The following is a 20,331-nucleotide window of genomic DNA, read 5'->3' on the forward strand; positions in this document are numbered from 1 at the left end:
AGCGGCTGTGCTCCAGACCCTGCTCCTGCATGGTCCTAGGCACTGAATGTGAAAAATTTGTGTGGTCTTACTTGTAAGAACCCCTTTCTTCGTGATGGGAGGATGGAGTTGATTCCCAAGTCTGTCTGCCTCTCACAAAGAATTAGGGAAGAAACTTGACCTCATTTTTTAATCTTGGAAATCTTCTGAAGGCTCAGGTGAAAGCCAGTCTCCTGCTTGTATAACTTTCAGAGCCTTAGTCAGAACCCATATGTTACAACCTGGAGGAAATGATGCTTGGGGATGACTAACAGAACATGCTCCTGCTGTTAATTTGGGTGCCATTCCAGAAATTTAATTCGTAGCTTTCCGTTTTCCTTTTGTTAACACGTTTACTTACTAATTCCCTTTTCTGCTGTTGTTCCCTACTAAGGAACTGAATGAAGGGATAAATTTTATATGAACAGAGAGAGGCATTTTTTCACCCTGTCTGTGATGAGCAGGAAGAAGCAGAGAGCAAACATGTGTTGGATTAGCAGAAATTTGGTTATGGATTCACTTTATTGTAGCTTCCTACTGCAAACATCATGCTACTCCAGTTCGAATGGGTGTGGGATTTACCAAGACTGAGGCTGTAAAGTAAAGTGCTGTAAAGTGCTGATTGGGAATTCATGAAATCCCCGAATGGTTTGGGTTGGAAGGGACCTTAAAGCTCATCTCATTCCACCCCCTGCCATGGGCAGGGACACTTCCACTAGCCCAGGTTGCTCCAAGCCCTGTCCAGCCTGACCTTGGACACTTGCAGGGGTGGGGCAGCCACAGCTTCTCTGGGAAACCTGTGCCAGGGCCTCCCCACCCTCACAGGGAAGAATTTGTTCCTCATATCCAATCTAAATCTACCCTCCTTCAGCTCCTTCAGAATTGTTTATTCTTTGAAAAAAAAACAAATGCATAGCTTTGAGTGGTTTGATGCTTAAGACTGAGCAGGCATTTATAATCTGATTTGAAACAGGAAAACCAGGAGAAGGAATGAAGAAAAGGCAGCTCACAATGTAGAACTGCTTCTCACCACTGGTTTAACACCTGCCTGCCAGATTGCATGTCATGATGCAGCATCCATTGTATAACCCCAGCCCCATTAATGGTATTTACCTGTAGGAAAGGTGAAATGAGGGAGCCCAAGCCCTCTGGACTGTCTGTGTGACAGGACAGTGTCTGTGACAGGGGTGCTGTGCCCAAGGTGCATTGTGAGCAGCAGCTCATGTGGGCTGTGTCCACAGGAGAGCTCTGTAAGCAGAGAGGCACAGGAGCCCAGGAGCTGTGATCAGAGAATGTCAAAGTCTCAGCAGAGGGTCAAGAGTATTCCTCACAGTTTATTAAGACAGGGAAACCAGTTAAATGTACAGATTCTCTCCTAGCAGTAACTCAAAATGAGCCGCTGTCTTGCATCTTGCTCGGTTCTGTTTATCTCTGGTTTGTCTGGCAAAGCTGAGCCAGCTCAGTGTGATTGCTGTGGGCTTTGGAGGGTTGGATTTTATTTTACCTTGGTGCTGAGTAGTGGACTTGGGCAGCTTCCAGTTCTTTGAAATGGAATTACAGTATTGCCTCCTGAGCCTGGACTTTGTGTCCCAGCAAGGAGGGAAAGAGCCAAGGGGTGTGAATGCCTTAAAATGTGGGGAGATGTGTCAATACCTGCAAACTGATACTGATATATCACCTGGGTCACATTGAGAAGAATGTATTCTGAGTCTCAAGGCTCATGCCTTGAGGAAGCCCAGGGTAGCAGCAGTGCCATGAATGCAGTGGAGCTGGTTTGTCACTCAGTGGGATGCTGCTGTTGCACTTGGGAAGCCATGGAGGACCAGGGCTGTCGTGTGTATCTCGGCATCCCTGAGTTTCCTGTCCAGAGGTTGGACACATCTGCTGCTGCAGAGAGCACAGAGGTTTTGACTCCTTGGGTGAGTCTGGAAACACGCTTTATTTGTCCAAATTTTGATAAATCTGAGTTATGCAAAAGGTGCCTTAAGTCTTGTTGAGTGCATTTAAGCCAGGTTGGATGAGACTTGGAGCAACCTGGTGGTGTCCCTGCCCATGGCAGGGGGATTGGAACCAGATGATCTTTAGGGTCGCTTTGAACCCAAATCATTCCATGAGTCTGTGATTACCTTTCCTTGGCATGACCTTTCCAAAGAATCCTGTTCTCCAGCTTAAATGTGTAATGCCCAAAGGTTGTTCATCCCTTGGCTTTGGGATGAGGACATTTTGCCTTGTGTGGATTGTATGGTGGGGAATAGGTGTCTGTGACCTCAGTAAAGGTTTCCTGGGTTTGGATTAAACCCTGAGTCACGCAGTTAAACAGGTGGTTTTGCTTATTCGGAGTAGAAAACACTTCAACTGTTAAGCCCTGTCAGTCAGCTTATGCTTTCACCAGCCACTCATGTCAGGTTCAGCCTGGAGGGATTTAGAGGAGGGTGGTTGAGCCCTTATGGCAGCAGGGACTCCTCCCGTGGTGGAGGCTGCTCTGCCCTGGCCCTTACCTTGCCTCTCCAGCTGGAGTACGGTGCTTAGCTGTCATTCTGATGCAAAAAATCCAGATTCTTTCTACTGTAGTTAACAGATAAAGCACACATTTGTCTTTCACAATCACTTTGTTGCAGTTGCCCACATGATCTGCACTCATAATATGTAGAATATACAGAATGTGATTGTCTACTGAAGGATATTTTTAAAAGTTACAATTAAAGTAGCGGTGGAAAAGTTCTCACAGTGCTCAGAAATCTGGAAATAAGAGTAAAAGACTATGGTATTACTTTTTTTATTTTTTTTTAAATTGGAAAGTTTTTGCAAATCTGCTGGATCTGTGTGACTGCCTTTCCCTTTCTCTGCTAGCTCCCACTCTGCTCTTCTTGCCTTCACAGGGACTTACTCCTTCTCCTCCCTAATAGCAGTGTGTGATTTATTCTACAGGGTTTAAATTAGGAGGAAACTCAGCAGCAGGGAAGAAGTGATGGATTTGAGAGCAATTCCGGGTCTCTTCTGGCCTGGCTCATTTAGACAGCCTGCCTTTTTTCCCTCTCCCTTTTCTTTTTTTGTACCTTATAAAAAAGTCAGCTGATCCAGAGCAGCAGAGCTGCTGCCTGGCTCTCAGCTGTGGGCTCTCTGTCTGCTGCTGCCTGCTGTCCCCGTGGAGGACAGGGGGTGCTCCTGGCTACTCTGGGGGACCCAGGCACTGGAACCCACAGGCACCCTGCCCTGCCCACCCCGATGGCTGCTGCTGCTTCGGGACAGTGTCAGCTCTCGTGCTGCTCCCTGAACCACAGAGAGAACTGAGAACCCCCTCAGCAGCCCTGGTGCAAATGGAAACGCTCCCCCCATGCACACACAGCAGTAGGGGCAGGGTTTCTGTCATCCAAGAAGGGCCAAATCGTGGTTCCAGCCCTGGGTTTCCTCTTGGGAAGTCTCTGCGTGAAGCTGACTTGTTTGTAGCCGTGGGAATTCTTGTTCCCATCTTGCATTGTTTGGGATTGTGGGTGAGGGCAGGCTGTGGAAATGGACAGGAACTGATCCCTCTGCAGCTTGGCTACAGATCAGCTGGGTTCCCATTAAATTCAATCCATGTGTATAAGAGCACAGCTCACATAGACATGCCTAAGTGACCCAAGAAAGGAAAGATGTCTGAGGTTAAAACATGAACTCATTAATCTTGGTGATTGGTGAGCCTTTGGCTCTCCGAGTAAGAGCAGTTACACGACTGGGCTTTCTTAAGACCCCAAAATCTCCATTTCTTGGGCAGGGGAGAGCAGTTCTTTGGCCAGGGGGCAAACCAGGCAGGAGTGGTGGTGGGGTCTGGGGTGGATCTCCCCTTTTGCTGTGTTTCATCATCTAAAGAGGTCAGAGTGAGTATCCAAGCTGCTTGTTGGGTTCTCCTTGTGCTGGTGAGGTTCAGGCAGCCCAGGAGCTTCTACTGGGCTGTGGGAGGGGGAGAGAGGTTCTGCATGGGCTGGGCAGGGTCATGTCATAGCCAGGAGCTTATGGGAAATGCCCTGAAATTCTATAGGAAAACCAGAGTAGTAGAACATGACATTTTCAAATTTCTAATCTAAAGTGTTTACCTGTGTGAGCAGCCTATGGAAGAGACTGAAGAAACACTTCCTTTGCCAAAAAAAGGGAAAAGTCTGTAATATTAGGCAGAATAGCAAACACATACGAAAATGGATGTGTTTGAGTGTTTTTAGAAGGTGATATGGTTTTAATTTACCCCAAGATAAACAGGCTGGGCTATAGAGCCTGTGTGGTGAGCGGGGACCTCAGCTGGTGGTCCCTGCTGGAGCATCCAGGAGCAGCTGTGGGTGGAGGGAGCCATCCCAGCTGGGAGAACATTCATACCTGGAAATGAAATCCTGTGGGTAATAATCCCTTGGATAATGAGCCTCACAAAACCCAAACATGAAGAAATAGCTGAGGGTTGATCCATCAATCCGTGGGTGTGTTCACAGTGCCTGAAATATTAGTGCTGTCATGAGCATGGCGTAGCACAGCCATCTCTTTGTCTTCTTGACACTGGATTTAGGGCAAGTGCCCTAGTTCATCCATGCTGCTCGTCTCTTACATAAAAGATTTTATAATTGCTCTTGACACAAGCATAAAGCAAATCTAAAATTCTGAATACCCTGGCAATGCAGTGCCTTTATTTTTGTCCGTCACTACTAATAATGTCTCCTTTTTGGCTTATAGGACAGAAAGCTCACAAAAGTGGAGAGGCAGAGATTTAAAGAGGAAGCAGAAATGTTGAAAGGTCTACAGCACCCAAACATTGTGAGGTTTTACGACTTCTGGGAGTCGTGTGCAAAAGGCAAGAGATGCATCGTGCTGGTTACCGAGCTGATGACCTCTGGAACGCTGAAGACGTAAGTACTGTGCTCCCGGCGAGGGGGGCTAAGAATAGCACTGGGAATTTATAGCAAAATCCTACTTTCATGTGCTGAAAAAAGCCATCTCCAGATAAAAGCAAAAAATGGAGCTGTTCTCTGGTGTCTGTCATTTGTCCCTGCATTTGAACCGCAGTGGTTTGACAGACAGGATTTTGGCCTCCATCTCCCTTTCCTGCTCCTCTGTCTCAGTTATGCAACTCCAAGCTATTCTCTGGCTTGTTTCATTTTCCGCCTGTGACGTTTGGATTTGTCAGGGTGTGTTTTGTGCCTGCTTTTTGTGCCTGTATTTGCATGTTTTGTTAGGAAATTCAAGCGGAGTAGCACTTGGATGGTAGAACCGCTTTTAGAAGCAGAAGGTGCTCTAGGTTATCTCCTAAACAATATTGATTAATAGCTTCTGGTACTGACAATCTTGTTAAGGTTGATATAAAGCAGTTGGCATGAATTCTGGAACAGATTTTCAGCCCCAATGGGAGCAGTACTCAGCCAGTGTGCTCCTCTGCCAGTGCATTAGCAGGTCCTACATCTTCCCCAAAAGTCCCCTCCCAATCAGCGCCTCAGGTAAATGGAAAGAAATGCAGATGCATGGTATAGAGGTCAAAGTCTTGTGATTAAAATTAAACTGCAGTGTGGTTCTGATTTGAGTATATGAACATATTCTAAAGCTGTTCTCTGCATGAAATAAATTGCTGAACTATTAAACTTGCAAATATTTGGTTGTATTTGCAGCAAAAATGCTTATTATCTTCCTCCCTAAAATTGAATGCTCTAATTCCTGCTTTGAAAAGATCTATTTCTTTCAATTTTGGGATACTTCTCTGCTGCTATTATGGCATCTAATAAGGGGCTTTTATCCATAGTGGAGTTTCAGCTGTTAAAGCCCCTGGAATCTCTAATAAAATGTTTTCATTTCCTTTATACCCACTTGTGTGTATGTTTGTGCTCTAGGTATCTGAAGAGATTCAAAGTGATGAAACCAAAAGTCCTGCGGAGTTGGTGCCGGCAAATCCTGAAGGGTCTTCTTTTCTTGCACACAAGAACTCCACCAATAATTCACAGAGACTTGAAATGTGACAATATTTTTATTACTGGACCAACTGGATCTGTGAAAATAGGAGACTTGGGTCTGGCAACCCTCAAGAGAGCTTCATTTGCCAAAAGTGTAATAGGTAATGCTCCTGTCCTCCTTGGCTTCCCTCGGTCGGTGTCGTGGTTGTCTATTTAATATCTTTCTTTCCCATTTTGCATTGGTTGGTTTTTTACTTTAAGTTGATAGTAGAGGTTAGAGTATGTTTAGGACTGTTGCCTTTATACTACTATAAAAATAGGAGTCAGTAGATAATGATATCATAACTTCCTCTTCTCTTTCCTCCTGTATCACAGTGGTAAAGCACTTTTTCCTTGGCTCATTAAATGGAGTATTACTTGGGATCCACAAATCCTTCTCTCTCCTTCAAAAGGAGCAGCAAGCGTTCAGCAGCCTGTGTGTGTCCTCCTTTGAGAACAGGCTCCGTGCCTGCTTGGAGGGAGAATCAGAAGGATGGGGAAGAGGAAGGATGGAAGGATACCCTGTGTTCTCCCTAACAAGAGAGCGCAGCAGAAACCTGGGAAAGCCCTGAGAATTCTTCTGCCTCCAGTGGTGCTGGGATGGGGCTGGTTGCTGCTGCTGAAAGGAGAGGCTGTGGTGCCTCTCTCCTTTCCAGGGAGACTGTGGGGAGCTGGGCTGGCTGGAACATCATAGCCCAGTGCTGGGGCAGCCACAGGACAGGCTGCAGCTCTCGTCCTGCCCACACCCTGGCAGGGTCTGCTGAAACGAAGTCTGCAAGTTATTAAAAAAATAATCAGTAGCTACAAAATGTAAAGAAATTTTCACTTGAATTCCTTTCAGTGCCTTAAGGGACCTGCAAGAAGGCAGGAGAGCGACATTTTGCAGGACCCTGCAGTGATAGGACAGGGGGTTATGGCCTTAAACCGAAGGAAGGTGGGTTTACGTGAGATGTTAGGAAGACATTCTTCCCTGTGAGGGTGGGGAGGCCCTGGCACAGGTTGCCCAGAGAAGCTGTGGCTGCCCCATCCCTGGAAGTGTCCAAGGCCAGATTGGACAGGGCTTGGAGCCACCTGGGCTGGTGGAAGGTGTCCCATGGCAGGGGGTGGAATGAGATGAGCTTTCAGGTTCCTTCCCACCCAAACCATGTGATATGCTGTATCCAATGCCCTGGGTTGGTGCCCATGTGAGAAGTGTTAGAAATGGGGTTTGCTTGAACTGGGAGAATATTTTCCGAGTGACTGTGGAAGGACATCATTCCCTTGCAAAAGTTACAGTGAGTGTTTTGGGTGCAAATGTCATGTTTTCCTGAATTCTCAGTTTGTCTTTTTCACTGTATCCAGTCTCCCTAGTTCAGACCTGCAGGTGATGTTTCTGGGAAGCTGCAATTTCCTGAGTAATGCTGCTGGAAGGGGAAGAGGAGATACCACGCATGTATTTCAGCTTACAATATAAATGGAAATTAGATTCTAGTCACTAAGAGTTGGCAAACTGATAGTGACAGCCACTGGTCCCTGACTAGCTATGAAAATAGCACCTTATCTTTCCAGCACGAGTTGCTTAAATAATTGTTTTAGCATTTTCAGATATTATTATTCTTGTATAATTATTTGCAATTACTTGCACAAAAATATTGTCCTTAATGCTTAGGGAGCCCAGAATCATTCAAGTCAAAAAGACAGAAATTTTGGATATATGCTTGGCTGCTCTAGGTCTACTTAAACTCATGGTTTTTAGTGAAGTCATGTTGGTTTATATTTATTAAGTTTCTCTGGTTTTTAACTTCTAATAACTGATGGTCTTTTTTCTGTTGAAGGTCAGTAATTCTTCAGATAATTGTTTTGCAGGATAACAATTGTCCATTGGACATAATGGAATAATATCAATAATAGCAATAGTGGGAATAATGTAAGTAATGCCAATATTGGGAATAAGACCAGTAATACCAGTACTGTGAATAATTCCAGTAATACCAATACTGGGTATAGTATCAGTAGCACCAATACAAGGAGTAATATCAGTAATACCAATATTGGGAAGAATATTAGTAATACCAATACAGATTTTTGTAAAATTAGTTGAGAACACAACACCATCAAAATACACTCGTGTCGAAAAGGAATTGGATACTGAAAGGGCTGCAGGATGCTGGCAACGTGGCTGCATTCATTTTGGCAATAAAACTGAGCTGATCATTTTCGTGAGTAGTGCTGCTCCAGGGAGAGAATTAGGAAGGCTTGGAAACACTGGTGATGAGTAATTCTGCCTGCTCTGTAGAGGTAGCAGCTTTAAAGGCATATTAGTAGCTGCAATTTTGCATTGGCTTGGAGGGATGAAATCAGCATGGCTGGGGTCCAGTTCCTCCCTTGCTGTGCCCGTGCCATTGCTGGTGCTTCCTTGACCTTGCAGTGTCTCTGTGGGAGCTGAGCCAGGGCAAACCTCGTCCTGCCAAGAGGAGCCGAGGGGATGCTGAACAGCTTTACGTTTAGGTGCTCTGTTTTGTTGAAGGATACTTGTATGTATTCCTTCCCCACCCCAAGGAATGGGGGGAAATGTCATTTTTGCACTGTTTTGGAACGGTGTCAAGAATTCCATTTGCTTCTTAGACTATTGCTGTCACATTTTCAGATTTGCTTTAAATTCTCTGTAATTCATGAGATTCGCTCCTGCTGCTAAGTAGTGTTCCTTCTAAAACAAGGCAGCAGCTCCAGAACCGTTCCCTGTGGCAGCTGTTAACCCATTGTGAGCAGCAGCCTCTGCCTGGGTGACAGCTGGGAGAGACACCCAAGGAGCAGGCACTAGGCTGAGCTTAGAATTATAGAATCATAGAATCGATTGGGTTGGAAAAGACCTCCGAGATCATCGAGTCCAACCCTTGGTCCAAATCCAGTCCATTTACTAGATCATGGCACTCAGTGCCACGTCCAATCTGCATTTAAAAATCTCCAGGGATGGTGAATCCACCACCTCTCTGGGCAGCCCATTCCAATGCCTGATTACTCTCTCTGTAAAGAATTTTCTCCTGATATCCAACTTAAATTTCCCCTGGCGGAGCTTAAGCCCGTGCCCCCTTGTCCTATTGCTGAGTGCCTGAGAGAAGAGACCAACCCCCACCTGGCTAGAACTTCCCTTCAGGTAGTTATAGACGGTGATGAGGTCACCTCTGAGCCTCCTCTTCTCCAGGCTAAACAACCCCAGCTCCCTCAGCCTCTCCCCATAGGACTTATGCTCCAGTCCCTTCACCAGCCTTGTTGCTCTTCTCTGGACCCGCTCCAGCACCTCAATATCCTTTCTGAACTGAGGGGCCCAGAACTGAACACAATACTCAAGGTGTGGCCTCACCAACGCAGAGTACAGGGGAAGGATCACTTCCCTGGTCCTGCTGGCCACGCTATTTTTGATACAGGACAAGATCCCATTGGCCTTCTTGGCCACCTGGGCACACTGTTGGCTCATGTTGAGCTTCCTGTCAATTAGTACCCCCAGGTCCCTTTCTGCCTGGCTGCTTTCCAGCCACTCTGTGCCCAGCCTGTGGCGCTGCAGGGGGTTGTTGTGGCCAAAGTGCAGGACCCGGCACTTGGCTTCTGTGACACAAGTCCAGCTGATTGACCAAGACTAGAGGAACGAGTGTCTTTTAGGTGGAAGGGACAAAAACAAGGGAAGAGATCAGTCCTACATTTTGCAAAATGAATTTTACAGCAATGCGTGTACTGAGTCTTGTTTTGTGAGTTAGGCCGAGTCTCCTTCAGAAAATGTGCAGAAGCAGAGCTTTTAAGTGACAGACCCTAATTTTGGGAGTCATCTTTTATGTTGCCATAAAAAAAGTTTAGGACAAGTCATGGAGTCCTAGAGCCACAGAATGCTTTGGTTTGGAAGGGACCTTAAAGATCATCTCGTTCCAATCTCTTCCATGGGCAGGGACACTTTCCACTGGACCAGGTTCCTCCCAAGTCCTCTCCAACCTGGTCTTGGACACTTCCAGGGATGGGACTTCCACAACTTGTTTGGGGTCTTGGATGATGGCTTCCAACTGGAGGAGGGGAGATTTAGATTAAATATTAGGAAGAAACACATTACTGTGAGGGTGGTGAGGCCCTGGCACAGGTTGCCCAGAGAAGCTGTGGCTGCCCCATCCCTGGAAATGTTGAAGGCCAGGTTGGACAGGGCTTGGAGCAACCTGGGCTGGTGGAAGGTGTCCCCACCCACGGCAGGGCATTTGAAACAAGATGGGCTTTAAGGTTCCTTCCAATCCAAAACATTCTGTGATTCTATATGCAAGAACTCTTTCTTCTCATTACATGTTACTTTAATTACAACTGTGCTTTTGCTGCTGATGTAGAGATGTCATAACAAAGTAATAACAAGCATTACTACTGGAATTATTCACAATACCGGTATTACTGATGGTATCTGCCAGGGCTGGGGGCAGTTTGGGTGCTGAGGTTGGACAGGCAGAGTTTATCTGGGTCCTTCTCATGGTCCGAGACCTCTCACGCTCCTTTTGGCATCCTGACAGCTTGCTGCTCCTCTCCCACAGCACACAACTGCACTGATCTCTCTTCCTTTGTCTTTTCTACATGTAAAAAAGGGAATAAACTAGGCATGACTCCTAAGCATGAATTGCAGTATGAGATACAATTCCTGGAATAAATGATCCAAGTGTTAATAGTTTCCCTTTTTGCTTTATAAGCTCACCCTTTTCAGAGTAGTTTGCTGAGCAAATGCTACAGGTGCTATAAGTTTCTGCTTGTCCCAGAGCTGCAGCTCCCTGTTAGGAAGCCATGAGTACAGAGCCTTGCTTTGTATTTACCCAGTTGCATCAGACTTCTGACATCCTAATCCCCGTTGAGTAGGACCTTATTCTGTGAGTAGCCTCATTGATTTGTCCCACTAAACCAGTGACAGAATTAGGTTTGATGTTTTGTGCATGACTCTGTAGGTGATTTGTGGTACTACTGGCTTTCAAAGTGCTGTCTGTCTGCCGGGGGTTGCACTACATATCTGGAGGAAACAAAAAAATGCAAATTTGCATTGATAAAAATGAGCAGAGGTTCTCGTTCCTTCTCCCCTTTTCACATCCCCAAGCCTGTACACATCCCTCTCTCCACCCAGGCAGGAACCATTCCATCACTTGCAGTGTGGGCAGGCAGTAGGTCATAGCTCATTTTTTGTTATATTTTAAAATTTTGATATTTTTTCTTAATTTTTCTTTCCCCCTCACTCTCCCCTTCCCCCTTCGGATTATTACCAGCAAGCCACGGGCATGTAAATCTGTGTGTTGACTTTGGATTTCTTCCCTGGAGGATGCTTGAGCTCTTTTGAAATAACCTGGCACGGGCCCACGCACAGTTGTACTGGGTACATTTCTTACAGGTGAAAAAGCTTGTGGTTAAAGCCATTCAGACTCCTATCAGAAATGGACATTCTCTTTGTGTGTGTCTGTGCAGGTACACCAGAATTCATGGCCCCAGAAATGTATGAGGAACACTACGATGAATCTGTGGATGTCTATGCGTTTGGAATGTGCATGTTGGAAATGGCTACCTCAGAATACCCTTACTCAGAATGCCAGAATGCTGCTCAAATCTACCGAAAAGTAACCTGTGTGAGTACATGTCCTTAATTTCTACTGGATTATGGCACCTGAAGGTTTCAAAGCTTGTTTTGATGCGAGTGCTGTGTTGTTGAGGTATCTGAGGTCTGGGGGACACAAACCTGTTGCAGGTTTGTAATTCCACAGTTGGAATAGTTGTGTTTGACTGTGATGCAGCTGCATCAAATATTTTCAGTGACCTTTGTCATTGATTTTATCTCCAGCAGCCACAAATACATAAAACTTGGAAGGATGAGCAGGGAAAAACCTTCGCTCTAGTCTTGCCCTCTAAATGAGGACTTCTCAGACTGGATCAAGTTGGCATTCACAGCTTCTGTGAGCAACTTGCTCTAGCACCTCACTACCCTCACAGTAACACATTTCTTACTAATACCTGATCTAAATCTCCCTTCCTCCAGTTGGAAGCCGTCACCCAAGTCCCCAGACAAACTGGTCCAAGGCCAGGTTGGAGGGGGCTTGGAGCAACCTGGGCTCGTAGAAGGTGTCCCTGCCCATGGCAGGGGTTGGAATGAGATGGACTTTAAGTTCCCTTCCAACCCAAACCATTCTGTGGTTCTGTGATCTATGAAGTTTCCCACAGAGCTAAAAGGACTAACTTTTAGGTTACAGTTTAAATGCTTTTTTATGCAGTGGAGGGTGTTTGATTTGGATTTCCAGCCCAGATTCTCTCTGTTTGTATGTGTAGCAAATTCTCTGAAGGTACAAAAGGGCAAAGATAGCAATATCTAGTTTTGGAGTCAGCCAGAGGAGCTTTAGATGTGCATTTGGGAACTCTGCAAGGTCCGGTATCCCCAGGCAGGAACCAGGGTTCCTGCAATGGGTTTGCTGCATTTTCAGTGAGTTAGACTGGAGGACTAGTCAGTTTAAAGTAATGTCTGCACTGGCTAAAATCCCCTCTCCAACACCCTCACGCCAGATGATAAATGTGTTTGTCTACATGAGCTGGGCTGCAAATGCCTGAGAAAACTCCTGAGCCTGTAAGATGCTCTTGGATTACAAATCACTGACTGCAGAGAAATGGGACTTGCCACAGGCTTTGGCAGTGGTGGTTTTCCTCTCTTCTACTTGGTTGAGTGAAACCAAGAGGTGCAGGAGGTTTTCTTCAAGGTAGATTAAATCACACTGACTGGTTTGGCAAAGATTTTCCCAAGCACTTCTTTCCATCTAATTGCTACCAAAGAAGAAGGTGAGCTGTGTGGTTTGGCCCTGGTGCCTCACCAGAACTTGCAGTCTGCACGTTTGGCACAGGACAAGGGTAATCCTTGAAAAAAAGCTGCACTAAAACTGGCAAAGATTAGCCACAGATCATTTCTGCATCTATATTGTAGAAAGAGTAGTTAGGCTTACATAGGAGATACATTGAGCAGATCCATCTCTCAGTCTCCAAAAGCATGGTCTCAGAATTAGTTTCTATTCCTCATAACTGTTTGTTATGAGCAAAAAACCTCCCCAAATGAGATTTAGTAATAACTGATTGATTTTGAAAGGTATTTGAGACCACTTGCCTTCTCCAAGAGGTTTAGGGAATCAGGCTAGAATAAATTTTGGTGCTGAGGGTGGTGAAACATGGGCACAGGTTGCCCAGAGAGGTGGTGGATGTGGCGTCCCTGGAAACGTTGAAGGCCAGGTTGGATTGGACTCTGAGCAACCCGGCATAGTGGAAGGTGTCCTTGCTCATTGCAGGGGGTTGGACTGGACTGGATGGCCTTTAAAGGTCCTTTCCAATCCAAACCATTCTGTGAATCTCTGAGATGTGGTGCTGTGAAATCCTGCTGGCAGCAAACACTGCTCCAGGTGGGAATTGCGTCTTCTGATGTGCTGTGTGCTGATCCCTCACACTGGGTGTAGAGATGGTGTCACCAGATACCAAACACTTGTGCCAGATGAGGGGTTTATGTGCAACGTAATTTTTATAGGTATAGTTTGTATTGTTCAGTATCTGTCTTTTCCCACCACTGAAGACCAGGATACTGGGAAGTTAGTACTCTTGTAGCTTGCTGTACTGGCCAGGTGGGATGATGCTGACCTGGAGGGAGAGGGAGAATTCAGGCTACTCAAGAGGGAATTTAAAAGTTGAAGTCAGTATCATCAGACACAGGGGAATGTCCCTGCTGGAAATGAGGGAGATGCAGTGACTTTCTGAGAGCAGGAAGCCACATCCAAAGAGGGGAAGCAGCTTCATCCCATTTTTGTGTAAACTGTGCAAGCTGACATTTGTAGCTTGATAAAGCTGAATCTTTCCCAGTTAACTGATGCCTGGTAGTTTAGCTCTTCTTAGAGTGTTGCTTTCAACACAGAGCTACTCAGAAATCGTTTTTGAAACCATGGAAGGCCTCAGAAAGTGCTCAGTTCATCCCTGTGGCTGGGGCAGCTCCCTGTGGCTTTGCAGGGAGGTGAGTATTTGCAGCCATGGATTGCTGGCTGCTGACTGCACTCTGCACCACCCCATGGGCTCCAGCTTCTCAGAGACATGGAAGAGGTTTGATAGCTCAAGGCAGTTTCTTGCCTGAGTCCTTGTTATTCGAGGTCAGTTTGGACAGGGCTTGGAGCAAAACCTGCTGTAGTGGAAGATGTCTGTGCCCATGGCAGGGAGGTTGGAACGAGCTGATCTTTAAGATCCCTTCCAACCCCAACCATTCCATGGTTCTATAGCCAATTGTTCCACATTGTGGTGCTTTATTGCAGCGTTACTGCCTTTGGCACAAGGGTTATTGGCTCTGTTTTGATGTGTGGTCCTTCAGATGTGCTCTAAATGCCACCTGTGTGTGCAGCTTAGGGGACACCTCCTTGGACTCTAGAGCTTCACAGGGTGGCTGCAGGAGGCTCTTCTAATTTTAGGCTCTGGAGCCTTGTCTCCTGCATGTGATACCAGTCTGGTACCCAATATCAGCCATGCTCAGCTGTTGTTACTGGGAATGTATTTGTGCATCTGGAGCCTCGGAGAACATCAATCTCTGACTGCTCCGTGCACCCAGAGAAGCAATGTATGCACCTCTTAGGCATCTGGAATATTGGTAATTAAGACTTTGCAAGGCTCCTAAGCCTTACTTATCAAAACAATATCCAAGATGGCGAAGAATAATGATTAATCAGAGGATTCCTAATTAGATGTTATATTTCAATTTGCGGACTTAAGTAACCTTTTTTTTTAAACACTGATGGAAGCCTGAGCCAGCTCGTTTTCTGTGACAGTAACCTTTGCACAGCTGAGGATTAGATGGTAAATTATTACAACTTCGAAAAACTGGCCTTGTAATGGCAACTTTAGAGAGATGGGAGATGATGGTTGTCTGAAGAACAAGTGATTGCAGAGAAGCTGTTGAAAGGTCACTGCAGTGGGTATCTTTGAAGCAGAACTGTCTGACAGGAAACACTGAAGCCAAAAATGTCAGGTTCTGGCATGGAGGGTGCATTTACTGTGGTTTTCAGCTGAATTTGGGGCAGTAGCAGTGGGAGCAAAGGCAGTAGGATTCCTTAGGTGGCAAAATTGGCATGACTGGTGTTCCAAGGAAAGGGTTAACCAGCTCCCTGTGGAGTGGAGAAAGCCCTGTCAAATGCCATGAGCTGCACAAACTGTCAGCCAGGAAGGAGGAGCAGGGGGTGGACCTCTGGGGTGAGGGTGCAGGAGGAGCCTGGTGTCCTGGGGGAGATCCTCTGTCCCAGGAGGAACCTTCTGGTGGGCTCAACAGCTTCTCTAGAGGAGCTGCATCCACAGGAGAGCTGGTGACAGCAAGGGACCCTGCTTCGACCCGCGTGAGTCGCCCCGCGGCGCCGCAGGGGCTGGGGGACGAGGGACGTGGAGGAGGAGGAGGTGTAGAAGTCTGGGGTGTGGGGTCTTGAGCTAGCACCATGCAGTGGGGTCTGCCCTGAGTGGGGGCAGTGCCCATATACAGACAATAATTCTAAAATCACTTGGATGAAGAGTTAGGGTTGGTCGTGCAGCAGCTTGTGTGAGCCCCGGGGTTTATAGGCTGAAATATAGTCTAGAAAAGGAGTGTAGACTAAACCCAAGAGGCTGAATTAGACTGTTTTCTTCCAGTATTAGGTTAGGTTTGGGGCTCTCACTGGAGCAGAGGGTGGCTCCGACCTTCTTGAATGGAGAGGATGCAGAGACCCCTGAGTGCTGCAGCTTCTCAGGGAGAAATTTCCTTACTTTTTTGTGACTCTGAGGGTTTTTATGTACCAGAAATGTAAACACTATTTTTAGTGTTTTAAATTGAGGGTTAATGCATTGTAAAAATTTGATTGCTGTGTCTGGCTACCTGATGCTTTTTTAAAAAAAGTATAAAATAAAATAACTCTCCTTTCCTGCCTTGGGCTCAGCATGGCAGTGCCAGCCCCTGGAGGTGCTGATAAAATCAAAAGGGGTTGGGATTGCTGGCTAGAGCAAGGTATTGTATCAAGGAGCAATAACCAACAGAATCTTTAGACTACCTCCAGCCTCCTGTTGTGTCCCACTGGGCTGTTCCCTCCACTGCCCAGCACAGGCCAGGGATGATTTGAGTTTTGCCACCATAATATCTTTTTTAGTAGTTCCTACTCTGTGTCCTAACACTCTACCAAACCCTTACCTGCTACTGGCATGTAAGATACACCTGAAGTCCTGGCTGTCCAAGTCACACATGTTGGTAGTCCTTATTGGTGTAGAAAATACCAACCATACCTTTCTGAGACATTGTTATTTCAGGATATGCCACATTCACATGTCTGTAGTGTAAAATTATTATGCTTAATTTATTTCAGTGACCTATTCTACCTGACCGTATTGTCATGGCTTAATTGCTGTTTTAGGTTTTGCACTCCTGTTTTCCCCTGTGTGTGGCTGTATGTATGTAAATGTCCACAGTAGTGGTGGTCATGTTTGGAAATGTGTAGAGGGGCTTCTTTCTCTGCCAGACAAGACATGCTTGTTCTGACTTGTCACCTCCTTGTGCCCTTTCAGCCTGAATGATGGAGTATAAACATTACAAAAAAAGGATATGTACCATAAATAGAAAATACATCTTTCTCAAGCAGCAGAGCCAAGCCACATTTACCACAGTTCACTTTGAAGTGATTTCCTGGTCAGCATATTTGCAGCGCCCTTCGTTCTGATGCCATAATCTCATTTTTCATGCATAACTTGATGGTTTTTCTTACTCAGTTTTTTTTTGTGTTTAATCATTCTGCCAAGTGATTCTGATGTAGACAACAGTGATGAAACATCAGCGTCCGTGACCTTCCCAGCCCAGTGTTTTCTTAGGGCTGTGCTGCAGAATGCACAGCACAGCAGCTGCATCTCCCACGAGTTTCCGGCCACCTCCTTGGATTTAGCAGCACAAACCTGTGCTTCAAAACAACCCACACGGTTATGGTGTTCTGGTTTGCATGTAAAGGTTTCATATTGTTTGATTTTGTCCATGTACTGGAGGTTTTCTCAGCACTCACAGATTGTGATGCCATATTGCTCACACAGACAGAATAAATGCTGTGGCTGTGGCACAGCGACAACAGGCAAATAATGCTGTGAGTGCCACTGCATGGACTTCTTGTGGGGTTTGGAGATCTTCTTAGGTCTGCAGGTAATCCTCTTAGATTCACATTAAGATGGAGTGAAACAGATGAGTTTATAATTGCACACAGTTAACGTCATGGAACAAAATCCCGGTAAAATTAAGAGCTTTACCTTCATTTCAGTGACTTCAGGGTGCAGGTTCAGTTGGAAACACGTCTTCAGCCTTTTTGGTAGAAGGTTTTTTCTCCTTTTTTTAGGAATGACATGAGACTAGAGATTTCCCTTCAGGTAGAAGGTGGAGTGTTAGCCCAGAGCAGGCTGTCTCTAGGGTGAAAGGGCACCTTCTGGGGGACGAGAAAACCCCTGGAGAAATTCCTGACTGACGTGGGTCAGTCGTACCGTTGACTTGGCTGGCGTTTGCTGTGTACAAAGCATCATGTGTTGCTGTCCCAAAGTGTGCTCTGCTGATGGAAAATGGCACGTGGCTGTTTTTAGACCTCTGGAAAACAAGCAGCACATTTTTTCCCCCAGCACGGAGGTCGCAGCTTTAGTGTCCTATATAGTGCCTGGCTGTAGACTCAGCTACCTTATACTGGGGGGCAATGGATTGCAAATCCAATTGCTTCAGAAAGAAGGGGACAGGAGTAAGTGGTGGTGAGGGATTCAGAATAAGTTATCCTGTTTGAGACAGAGAAATTCTAAAAAGGGAAATTATTTGATCTCTCATTTTACTCTTGGATTATATATGTGTATGTATATTTTAACATTTGAAGGATTTGTATGACATTATTCTTATTCCCCTTGTGCCCCCCAGCCAACCCTGCATTTCACGTGTGGTGGGGTTAAGTTTACTTTAGTTTACAAGAGGCTGTACAGCTTTCAAACTGTCATGGATAATTTCTTAGCTAATATACTTTGAGTTTTGGTGCCATTATTCCTTGGGAATGCTCGGAGAAGACAGATGGCTTTTGTGTAAATGAATGAGATGAGTCCTTTGGTGGCAAATAGAAGCCCCCTTCATTGCTGGGAGGCACCGTGCCACGAGGAGGGTTTGCAGCATCCCAGTGAAAAGGCCTTGGAGAGTTTAATGAAGAGTAAGGAACAAAAGCATCCTAAACCATATGGGCAGGGTGAAGACACTTTGGCAAAGCAGCTTTTTTCACTCTCCTTGTTTGTTTTACTCATCTATTCATAGCTTAGCTGTTCGGCACATGAACACAATGGATGTTTGAGGAGGGGTCGGTGCTCCTTCAGAAGATGGTGAAAGTAAAGTGTTGTTGGAAGAGGTTTTTTTGTTGGTGGTGGTGTTTTTTTGGTTTTTTTTTTTTTGGTTTTTTTTTGGGGTTTTTTTTGTTTGTTTTTTTTGTTTGTTTTGTTTTGTTTTGTTTTGTTTGTTTTGTGAAAGCGATTTGTAAGGTCAGTATTGGAAATCAGTCATTAGGGATTTGCTAAAAGGGCTGTTTTCAGGCAAACCTAATTTCTAGATACTCAGCGTGTCCCTCCCTCCCTGCTCCATCCCAGTCATGTCAAAGTTCAAGCTGAACCAAGTACCTGGAGATTGCTTGTGAACTCTGCAAAACAAAATGAAGTTGGGAGAAACTGTGATATGCCTCATGGTATTTGTGCCTCTCATATGTTCACTTTGTGTTGAGATAACCACGAAGTGCTTATAAAAATTGTAAAAAGCAGCTGGCAGGTTCCCTTGTGTGTGTAAACATGCGAGCAATATATTTGTCTGGGTAGCTGCAAGTAGAGATTTATCCTGCTTTCTGTTTTGAATTACCAAGAACTTATTCCAGCTCCTCCTTGGAGAACACACTATGCTCCTGTAGCTTTAGGGTGAATTAGGACACAGGAGTCCTGCTAGAACTGACTTTTGGTGGTGCTTTGTTTTTTTTTATTTCTAGCTCAGGTATCAGAGCTCTCTTAAGTGCTCCCCTTGGCACACTGGAGTCAGTCTTGGTTTTGCAGGCTGGGCACTCCCATGCCTTTTGACAGGTTTTTCTAATACACAAAATTTGAGCCCTCATCTCATAGGTAAGATTTAGGTTTGCTTAAGCAAATAATTCTTTTTAGTGGGTCACAGGCAGCCAGCCATGTGTACAGATTAGTTTGGTTTGTTCCCACAAGAATGGGGGTTTTTGGTCCCCCACAACTTTCTGCTGAGGCAAAACTGGGGAGCTGAGTCTTGTGTGACTATTCTGTATTTTTATTACTTTTTTTTTTCAAAATTTATGAATTACATATTTCACTCTAGAGTTTTAAGACAAAAAGGGAGTGGTGGTTGACCTGAAATTAATGAATTAAATAAAGTTTGGAGTAGAATCTGAGGTTTGAATGGCAACAGAATGTTCATAAAAACATAAAAGTATAATCTGATGCCAGAATATTCAGAAATTCTCAGAGAGCTGCCAGCCCCTCACTGAAATCCACCCATAAATTTTATTCAAGACTTAATTCAGTGAATTACTTGCAGACAATCTTTGAAATACTTTTTTTTTTTTTTTTTAATTCAAGGCAACATTGGATGAGCCAAAAATCAACTCTGCAGGGCTCCTTATCTGCCACTGCATGAGCTATTATTTACTGTTATTTCAGGGTGAAACTTTAAAAGGATTTGAATGGAGTTAAATGTCCAGTTCCCATTCAGTTATGTGCTTAATCACATTCTGGGTTTTTTAGATAAAGGAAACTGTGTTTCTTTTTTGTTCTGCTTATTGACTTTATTGGAAATACTTGGGTCCTTAAGTGATAGGATCTAACTGAATAATCTCTTCTCAAACTAATTTTGTCAAATCTTCGTCCATATGTACATCTTGGTTTAGTAGGTGGAGATGTTGATGTGTTTTTAAAAGGGAATCAATTCTCTTGTGATTTAAAGCTGGACGTCACAAATAAATGATAACTTCTGGTGTTGCCATGTGTCATCTGTAGCTGAATATAAATGTGGAAGGCATCCACAGGAAACTTTCTGTGGATGGGAGGAGTTACCAGTGTCCCAGCTGGGGGGCTGGTAGTTGCTCTGACATCCTTTGACAGGAGAGTGCTGAGGTGGCATCTCTGGAAACCACGGCTGTTCCTATGGGAACATCCCTTCCTCCCTGTCCACAGCCTGCAGTCAGAAGAAACTGTCACTCTGGGTTCTGGGAACACACAGCCCCACATCTGTGCTGACTGCCCAGGTGTTCCCCATTGGTGTTTTTTTGGTATATTTTGGATATCTGTACAGAATGATGACACAATGTATGAACTGTTACTTAGCTGAGAG

General features: G+C 45.2%; 1 protein-coding gene across 10 annotated transcripts in view; it reads left to right on the forward strand.

Annotated features, from left to right (window-relative positions):
* The window catches only part of WNK2 (WNK lysine deficient protein kinase 2), a 120,513-nt gene that overhangs the window by 36,041 nt on the left and 64,141 nt on the right, over nucleotides 1–20,331 (forward strand). For all 10 annotated transcript variants that reach the window (XM_032698761.1, XM_032698752.1, XM_032698755.1 and 7 more), the window contains exons 2-4: nucleotides 4,714–4,886; nucleotides 5,859–6,079; nucleotides 11,403–11,560. In XM_032698761.1, the coding sequence (XP_032554652.1) occupies nucleotides 4,714–4,886; nucleotides 5,859–6,079; nucleotides 11,403–11,560 (552 nt within the window). The remainder of the gene's footprint in view (nucleotides 1–4,713; nucleotides 4,887–5,858; nucleotides 6,080–11,402; nucleotides 11,561–20,331) is intronic.

The sequence above is a fragment of the Chiroxiphia lanceolata genome, chromosome 11 (assembly GCF_009829145.1).
Source record: "Chiroxiphia lanceolata isolate bChiLan1 chromosome 11, bChiLan1.pri, whole genome shotgun sequence".
Taxonomy (NCBI): Eukaryota; Metazoa; Chordata; class Aves; order Passeriformes; family Pipridae; genus Chiroxiphia; species Chiroxiphia lanceolata.